This window comes from Phyllostomus discolor, chromosome 6 (assembly GCF_004126475.2).
Source record: "Phyllostomus discolor isolate MPI-MPIP mPhyDis1 chromosome 6, mPhyDis1.pri.v3, whole genome shotgun sequence".
Taxonomy (NCBI): domain Eukaryota; kingdom Metazoa; phylum Chordata; class Mammalia; order Chiroptera; family Phyllostomidae; genus Phyllostomus; species Phyllostomus discolor.
In genome coordinates, this window is record NC_040908.2 from 157653822 (window position 1) to 157663700 (window position 9879).

The following is a 9879-nucleotide window of genomic DNA, read 5'->3' on the forward strand; positions in this document are numbered from 1 at the left end:
ATTCCTATTAAAGTACCAATGGCATATTTCACAGACATAGAACAAACACTTCAAAAATTTATGTGGAATTATAAACGACCCCGAATAGCTGGGGTAATTCTATCTTTAATCAAGACATCTGTTTGAGCTCTTCAGTTTTAAGAAATTTCTTGTCTGCTGAAGGACATGCAGACTCAAGATTCTGAAGGTTCATCTATTTACAGAGCTCTTCAACAAATCAGTAAGAGAGTAGAGATGATACATCTCATGATTATTTTCCGAACAGAAGATCTTGTTTTACTTGGTAGGCTTTTGAGCCCAGTCTAAATTCTGGGGAGCACAGAACTTTATGATATCAAGCAATATTCTAAGGCCTTTTACTGTCCTGCCTCTCTGAACATCCACAAGTCACCTTTAATTAATATAGGTATGTGGACTTAGATGGAAACATTTTTATAAATATGTTTCTTATTAATAGGAGCATAATCACATAACTCAGATTTAGATTTCTAGATCAAATATTTTAATAATATTTAATATATAAGGGAAAGTCTGCTTCAAAGACATTCTTCCTTTCACAGAACACCTGCCTATTTTAGTGTTCAATTTTTTTTCTCCAAATGTGATAGAGATAAACTGGTAAGAATTGAACCTCAGATTTCAGGCACCACACTGCCTTCCTTGGATTGTACTTGCAAATAAATGAGAAGAAATAGAAACGTTTTTTTCTCCAAATGCTGGAAGGTCATTTTAGGGCCCTGGACTGGAGCAAAGTAGTTTCTTGCTGATGTACTTCCTCTTCTACCAAAGACACTTCTATTTCTCCTTCCTGTTTTTTCTTTATCACCTTCAGTCATCCTTTGTATTGTACTCCTATCACCTGATATCTTTGGTCATCCTGAGGCACCTAATACCTCCAAAACATTGTTTGCATTTGGTTACTGAGGTTGAGGAGGGTTAACTTACTCTTCTGTTGTCTAAATACATAAACCCAAGTTAAGTTTACTACAACATGTGGGATGTTTCTGATCAGTGAAGGAAGGGGACTCTAGGGAATGCCACTCTCCAGGATGCTAATATTGTATGTCATTATGTCTTAAAATTTTCCCTTGAGAATGCAGAAAGGGAATTTACCCCTTGTATATCATGGAAGGCTGCTTCTGAACAGGGCTAAAAACACTTGACACCAATTTAGAATGTTCTTACAGGTAAGTGACAGATTTATATCTTTGAACTCAGAAATGTATCATTACAAACTAATCCAACATGGTTTAAAAGTACATTCCTGTATGTCTTATGCTGTACCTACTTTCTCTGAGAAATGAACAGAAAAAATAATGTTTTTAGAAGTTTACTGTTTATGTAGTAAATAGGTAGAATGAAAATCAGCTTTGGAATAAAACAATCTTTTGAATTCAACAAATATTTTATGAGCCCAGATAAGTGATAAGCCATCCTTGTGTAGGGAGAGAAAAATGAATTTTATGTCCTAAAGTTTCTTGAGGTGGCAGAGTGCAGAAAAATTCTCAAATGCTTTTGATGTGTGATAGCTGAGCAAGATACATCCTCATTATGTGTGTTAAAAGTTAGAAGAGAATATATCTAGTTAGAAGTTGGAGAAACTGTTAATAAAGAAGTGACAGGTTTAAGTGAAATGTTGTATAGCACAGTTTCAAATGATTAATGTTTGCATGTTGCTTGAATAATATAATAAGAACACAATTTGCAGTCAATACACATCTGAGATGAAGTCTGAAAGGCTGAATAACTACTTCTCATGGAAAGTTTAGAGAAACCATGACAATGTGAAGGTGAAAGAAAAACTACAATGAAAGGGAAAGGTAATGTGTCATGTGCATGAGAGGGAGTTTTTATGTTTCTTTTTTTTTTCAGATTTTTTTATTATATTTTAATCATTGTTCAAATACAGTTTTCTCCTTTTTAATCCCAAACCTTTCCCCCCTCCCACCCTCCCCACTTCCCTCCCATTACCACCCTCCCCTTAGTTTATGACCATGTGCCCTTTAAGTTTGTTCCTGTGAGCCCTTCCCACTGACCCCTTAAATTCCCTCTTCTCTCCCCTCCGGTCACCGTGAGCCTGTCCTCTATTTCAGTGTCTTTGGTTATATTTTGCTTGCTTCTTTGTTTTGTTATTTAGGTTCCTGTTAAAGGTGAGATCATATGGTATTTGTCTTTCACTGCCTGGCTTGTTTCACTAAGCATAATGTTTCTTTAATTTGGGCTTTTGAGGGATGAAGAATTGTGATACAATCTATTAGCTTTCCAGCAGAGAGTGGTAGATTTTGCATAGACATGAAATGAGTATAAGGAGTTTCCCAGAGGTAGAAGTGTAGTAGAACTGAGTCAGTGAGGGTTGGGTAGTTGAAGAAGAAAATGCTGATTCTCACAGTGGCCTGTGCAATAAAACGGACTTTTAGGATGGGAAGGCATGCCTACCACCTGTATTCCACCCTCATCTATTCTCTCACCTATTCCCCACTGTCTACTTTCCTTTCCGCTCATTCCTGTTACCTCCCAATCCAACATGTCATCTGTTTGCTATAGTTGTGAGAAATCCAGCTATTCTAAAGTTGGCCAAACTTGCTGTGGAAGTTGAGGTATGTTATTAGAAGAAGCACTATTTTACTAATGTTGTTTCATATCTGATCATTGTTACCCATTTTTGGGACAAATTGCTTTGAGAACCCCATGACAAAAGGTGTTAATGCACCTCTGGGAAAAGTGAATATGATCATCCACAAAGACATGCACTAAACCCTGCATCAGGATCAGAGGACGTAAACACTGTCAAAGCTCTCCTTGCATTCTTTAAAGGCCAAGGATTCATGTAAAAAGTGTCAAATGCTTGAGGTAATCATTTGTCTGGGTGGCAGAGTCCCCAGTCTTCGTGGCCATACAGAGTGCAACACCTGCTCCAGCCTGTGAAGCTGATTAACTCACTTATTTAAAAATTGATCTCAGAATATTTTTTCCTAGATTTATACTTTGGGATCATGTTTATCTCTTTAGCATACATAATAGATGGAATTATGATCACAGTAGATTAATGATCTGAATGTGTTCAGTAATCAGAATAGTACTGACATATCATATAAATGTGGTATTGTAAAAGGTGCTAAGAGAATGTTCACTTTAAAAACACTTGAAGTGCCTACAGTATATAAGGCATTGGGTTTGGAATTATGGAGAAGCAAATCCCAGGAATGTAGTTTCTAAAGATTCTTATTTTTAGAAAGGAAGTCAGAGGGATCACACATATAACTAAATTTTAGTATGTAATATTATAAGAAAAGCTACAAAAGGAGCTTTTAGAGAACAGGAGAGAGAATTTCCTTTATCACAAAGTGGTCACCAAAGGCTCCCAGAGAAGAGTTGTATTTGAGGAGCACTGTAGAAAAGTATAAACTTCACAAGCTTATTTGAGACTCATAGGGCCCTATGAAGTGGTCATTACAAGTTCAAAGACAAAATGCTGAGATGACACATTAAGAAACCACAACCAAAATGCCTATGTTGAGGAATATTTATTTTTCTTAAGATATGTCATAAAATCATGCATTGCACCATGAATTACTTCCTTTATTTTTTTGCAGATAAACAACTTCACACGCACCCTTCATCCTCATTCATGAAATTATGCAGCTGAATAACAATGTGACTGAGTTCATTCTGCTTGGGTTGACCCAGGATCCTGTTAGGAAGAAAATAGTGTTTGTCACTTTCTTGCTTTTCTATTTGGGGACATTGCTGGGTAACTTTCTGATTCTGGCTACTATAAAGACCAGCCAGGCACTTGGGAGTCCAATGTATTTCTTCCTTTTCCACTTGTCTTTATCAGAGACCTGCTTCTCTACTTCCATAGCCCCAAGAATGATAGTGGACACCCTTTTGAAGAATGCCACAATCTCTTTCAGTGAGTGCCTAATCCAAGCCTTTTCATTCCATTTCTTTGGCTGTCTGGAGATCTTCATCCTGATACTCATGGCTGTTGACCGCTACGTGGCCATCTGTAAGCCCCTGAACTACATGACCATCATGAGTCGACAGGTCTGTGGTGTGTTGGTGGCTATGGCCTGGGTGGGGTCCTGTGTGCATTCTTTAGCTCAGATTTTTCTGGTCTTGAGTTTACCTTTCTGTGGTCCCAATGTGATCGATCACTATTTCTGTGACTTGCAGCCCTTGTTGCAGCTTGCTTGTACAGACACCTACATGGTCAATCTGCTCCTGGTGTCCAACAGTGGGGCCATTTGTACAGTGAGTTTTGTCATGCTGATGTTCTCCTACATTTTCATCTTGCATTCTCTGAGAAACCACAGTGCTGAAGGGAGGAGAAAAGCTCTTTCTACCTGCTTCTCCCATATCATTGTGGTAGTCTTGTTATTTGGTCCTTGCATATTTATATACACCCGCCCTGCAACCACCTTCTCTGTAGATAAGTTGGTGGCTATATTTTATACACTTGGAACACCTTTGCTTAACCCTTTGATTTATACACTGCGAAACGCAGAAGTGCAAAATGCCATGAGGAAGTTCTGGAGCAAGGCACTGGTCTCTGATGACAGGCTATGAATGGATCTTTCAAATTGTTCTTCACAGTTTGGACTGATCTAGAAGAAGACCACGGAGGATATTATCTTCTTATTGTGCAGTAAATTAATCCTAACTCGGAAAATGAGAATTAGTTTCTTTAGAAAAATAGGCAATGCAAACACACATATGGATTGATACTGAGTCAATTTTAACATACCCTTTTTTATATATTGATTTTGTGAGAGGGAGGGGGGGGAGAGAGAGAGAGAGAGAGAGAGACAGAGAGAGAGAGACAGAGACAGAGAGAGAGAGAGAGGACTGGGGATAGAAACTACAGTCTTGGCATACTAGACAATCCTCTAAGCAATTGAACTGTACAGCCAGGCCCAGAGTCAATTTAAAATAGAAGATACAGCCTAGGTACAAACAGCCATCGATGTTCACTGCTGTGTATCAGCCGTTCTTGCCTGACTACTAGCATTGTGACCTTGATCTGGTGCTTTCTTTGACTCCTTCATGTTGACTTGCAGTGTTCTCTGTTTATACTTATACTTTATATATGTATATCAACATTCTGGCAAGTTTCTCTTCCTAGCAGCTTATTTATTCGACACAGTTCTTTTAGTATCTGAACATGGACTTTCAATTTGATTGTTCGTTTTCCTGACTCACAAGGAAGTGCCAGATTAAAATAATAGTAGGATGTTTATGTTTTAAGGGACAATGTATATAATCTAGATACTATCCCTTCTGTTACTTGGGATTATATTTTGAATTTTTCTCATGTTTACCTAGATTCTTCTAGAATAATGACAGAATACAATGAGAAAATTCACATTTCTGAAGGAGTCTTTAAAAATTTTTTTTTAGAGAGAGAGGGGAATGAGAAAGAGAGAGAGAGAGACCAGATTTTTGTTCCATTTATTTATTCATTCATTGATAAATTCCTTATGTACCCGGAACAGGGATTTAACCTAAAACCTTAGTGTATTGGAGGGATGCTTTAACCAAGCAAGCTACCAAGCCAGGGCTGAAGGAGACTTTTTATCTTAGAAAACTTTTGGCTATTGAGATTGTACTCATTATTCTTTTTGTAAAAACTACTTTCTTTCTTCTAAAGAAATCCCCCTTACAATTTTGGGGAAATGGTAAGTTTTCTCTTGAATCATAGCAATAATAATAATTTATTTATAGCATTGAGTTCTTACAATTGTCACATAGATGGCCCAAACTAAGGTAGATGTATTCATGTGGGCTACAAGTAAAGGTACAGTTGTTAATGATAGGGGGTTTAAAAACAATAACCAATTAATGTAAAAATATTTACCCTCTGATAATCACCACCATACTGTTGTGTCTATGAGTTGTTCTTTTCTTTGCTTACTTCATTCATTTGGAAAAAGGTGAAAATGTTCTAAAGGTACTTTCAGAAATTTTCACCCAGATGTCCAATATTTAAAATTATGAGCTCATTGAACTCTAATGATGTGACTGAACTTTTGGAATTTAGCACAGAATTAGTCACTGGGAAGATCTGAAAATTATAGTGACTTCACTGCTTTTGAAGAAGAAATGACTATCTCAATGATTTAAAAATCAACCTTAATGTATAATTCTGAAGTTGCATGCCAAAATTTTCCTGAAAAAGGATGTTTCATCTTTTAAGAATTTCTTCTGTTGTTCATGGTACATGTGAGACTTCGGCATTTACCATGATTGCAACTGATTGATTATTTGTGCTATTACTGTTACAGTCTGTTTGTCCTAATGAACAGTCCCCTACTTATGGATAGAGATTGTATGTATTTTGTAACTGCTTGTCCTTAGCACTGATTATTGTTATTGTATTAATATCATAACAAGCAATGCAAATTTATTCAATAAATCAGAGACTTTCAAAATAAATTACTAATTTCAACAAGTTGAGTTTTTCAGGTATATTAATTTCCCCCTGCCAATGATTAAACCAACAGCAACCACGAGGCATGACAACCAGCACAGGATTTCTCCTCCTGAAAGCATTTAGTCATGAGGATGTGAAGGTCACCTGCTTTGTGCTCCTCTTGCTGTGCTAGATTATAACTCTTTCAGGAATCCTGCTCATTCCTTCCACTATCAGGGGCAGTTGCTTCAGTGAAAAGCCCCTTGTACAACACAGTTTGCTCAGCTACCTGTCCTTGATGGATATCTGCTTCACCTCTACATTGCCCCCAAACTGATCACAGACTTACTGTCCCCATGGAAGACTATCCCCCATGACAGCTGCATGGCCCAGATGTTTTATGTGTACTTCTTTGGTGCCACTGAGACCTTCATTTGGTGGTCATGACATATGACTACTATGCAGCCATCTGCAGACCCCTTCACTCTATGGTCATCACGATCAGACAGGTGTGGTATGTCCTCGCGATGGCCTTAATTTTTGAGGCATTTATCCATCAACCCTCCATGTTCTGATTATTAGCCAGCTTCCCTTAGTGGCTCTAAACAGATAGACCACCATTTCTGTAACATGTTCTCCCTGCTGAAGCTGGCTTGCACCAGCACAAGCCTGTTGGTTATTGAGATCACCACCACCACCTGGGTGCTGTCCATTCTGACCTTTGCTATCTTGGTAATTTCTTACATCATCATCCTGTCCACCCCCAGAACATGCTCCTCTGAGGGCTGCTGCAAAGCCCTCTCCACCTGTGGCTCACACATCACTCTTGTGTTCATGTTCTTGACTCTCATCTTCACTTAGGTCCCCATGGTCTGTTCTCTCAGTATCAACAAGGCCTTTCCCCTGTTTTATACCATGATTTCCCCCCATGTTTAACTCTTTCATCTGCATGCTGAGAAACACAGACATGAAGAATGCCATGAGGAAAGGTGATGTTTGATATGGATTATATGAAGGAAAGTGAAGCCTCTGGTATGTGGCCCTTTGTAGGTCTCCTTCTACATACAGAATTGTTAGTGTTGACAGGTATAACAGCAGGGACAGAGAGCTGGTGTGTTGTCAGCAAAGGCTGCAAGTGTGAAGAGAGAAGGCCTTCAGTCACTTACTTCCTCTCCTTTTACCTGCTTACGTCTCTATACCATGGGAGTTGGCTAAACAATCTCCAGGTCCCATCAAGCTCTGACATTCAGTAACTTATGCCTGACATTCTGGAATACTCTGCACATTATAATCCCAGACATAGGTGAGCCCTATAAGCACTTTTGTCAGGGAAAATCATAAAGACAGCATGGTCTGGCAGTTGTGCCCTGCTTTAGGAAACAGATATCTTGACTGACATGCCTCTCAGATAGACAAAAAGGTCCTAAGCACTTCCGTTTGTCTGAGGTTTCCATTGCAATAAAAAATAAAGCAATGCCAAAATGTATACTAATATTTTATATTTGAACTCTTTACATTAACAAATCATACTTCTAAAACATTGCAATGGTGGTGTAATTATACTATTTGCACTCTACTTATGCAAGTTATTGTAATTAATTCTTAGTACCCTAGCAATAGTATATCCTGTCATTGGAAGTTTCAAATGGGATGATGAACACCTTTTTATTCAAAGACATATATTTAATTCTATGACTGTATTTATAATCCAATCTTTAAATTGTCCAAGAGTGAACAAACTGATGCTTTTTATAAATGTGCAACATAGGAGATGTCCCTTCCTGTCTAAGGCCCTGATTTAAGAAGTGATAATGAAAAAGAGATGGATGTTCCCAGGTTCATTTTGCTAATCTTCAGTGCTCCTTATGCAAATGGAATATGTTGAGATTTGTTTAAAACTGTGAAGATCTGTCTAATTTCCACTCAGGTAGGCTCTGACATTAGGGAGAAATAAAGAAGATTGAACTAAGAAGCAGAGATAAGCAATTGAAAACAGGTCTAGGCCAAGGTCATCTTTGGTACATTGATGTGTTTCCTTAATTTATACCAGAATCCTATAGCTGTGAATTACAAGGGACTTCTGACATTCTCTAGGGTAATTCATTAGCATAATGTACACCTGAGGAACTGAGGCTGAGAGGGTGGGAAAGCCAATATATCAAATATGAGAGACATGGACCTGATATTTTCTGGTGCTCGTTCTGTTTATCTCAGTTTCCATGACGAAATTGTATTGTAAATACCTTTCTAAAAAAGATTTTACTTACTCATTTTTAGAGATAGGGGAAGGGAAGGAGAAAGAGAGAAAGAGAGAAAGAGAAATATCAATGTGTCATTGCCTGTCACACTCCCTCTACTAGGGACCTGGCTTGCAACCAAGGCATATGCTCTGATGGGCATTTGAACTGGTGACCCTTTGGTTTGCAGGCTGGCACTTAACCCATTGAGGCATACCAGGCAGGGCAAAATTGTATTGTATATACTTAATGCATCATTGTGCCTTGTGTAACTGAAGTCCAAGTTTTCAGGTGAGAATTACATTTGCAGAGATTAGCCCTAGGTTGAGGAAGATTTTTAACAATAGTTTATCTGTTGCAAAGAAACATAGGTACTACCAGAAAAAGTAGAGAGCTTAGAGCAAGGGGAGGCAGAAAAATAATGAAGTATATTGAAAGGGTGGTGAAGACAAAGGCTGATCAAATCAAGGGTTAGTTTTGATGTTGACCTTAGTCAGTTTCCTCCTGGGGAGATCACCCAACCCTGGAAGGTGAAGATGAACAGAAATGTCTGTAGCTGCATGGGCAGTATCTAGTTCTGGTGTTTATTTTAACAAACCTGTCTTTGTAACAAGGCCCTGTGATCATTTTTATGCAGTCCATGGCACACTGGGCACTTAGATTTGGAAACATTGAGACTGGATAATACTGGATGTTCTTAGAGCACAAGAGGTCTATGAGTCAATGAAATGCAAAGAGCTGTACCTTTGGATAAACAAGTTCTGTCCAGGTGGCATCCAGCCACGTAATATGCCAAATGGAGACATTTATTGAAGAAGATACAAGATACAGGCAACATTGTACATGGGACAATGATACCTCAGTCCCCTTCGAAGTAGGCACCTTGGGATCTCACACACTTCTCCCAATTGCCATCAGCTGTCCTGTGGTAGTTTCCTGAACTCATTGATGGTCTGAACTCTTTTCCCTTTCAAAGGTGATTTTAGGTTTGGGAAAAGCCAGAAGTTGCAGGCTGTCAAATCTGGGCTGTAGTGGAGCTGAGTCACCTGGGTGATTTGATGGTATGCCAAAAAACTCTACAGGAGACATGATGCATGAACAGGCGTGTTATTGTGATGAAGCTGACAATCACCAGTTGCCCAGAGTTGCAGGCTCACGATTCATCCAAATAGTTTCCACAGAGGAATGTTCAAGCTTAAAGCCAAATTTGATGCAGATTCTTTGCTCTAA

At 38.6% G+C, this 9879-nt stretch overlaps 1 protein-coding gene across 1 annotated transcript; it reads left to right on the forward strand.

Annotated features, from left to right (window-relative positions):
* The first annotated feature begins 2279 nt into the window (after positions 1-2279).
* On the forward strand, positions 2280-4678 carry LOC114499017 (olfactory receptor 4C16-like). Its single transcript, XM_028514979.2, has 2 exons — positions 2280-2597; positions 3594-4678. The coding sequence occupies exon 2, from the start codon at positions 3637-3639 to the stop codon at positions 4567-4569; it is 933 nt and encodes a 310-aa protein (XP_028370780.1). The 5' UTR covers positions 2280-2597; positions 3594-3636; the 3' UTR covers positions 4570-4678.
* The last annotated feature ends 5201 nt before the right edge of the window (positions 4679-9879 follow it).

Coding starts and splice junctions, on each gene's coding strand:
- LOC114499017 (XM_028514979.2), top strand. CDS start 3,637: ATGCAGCTGAATAACAATGTGACTGAGTTCATTCTGCTTGGGTTGACC.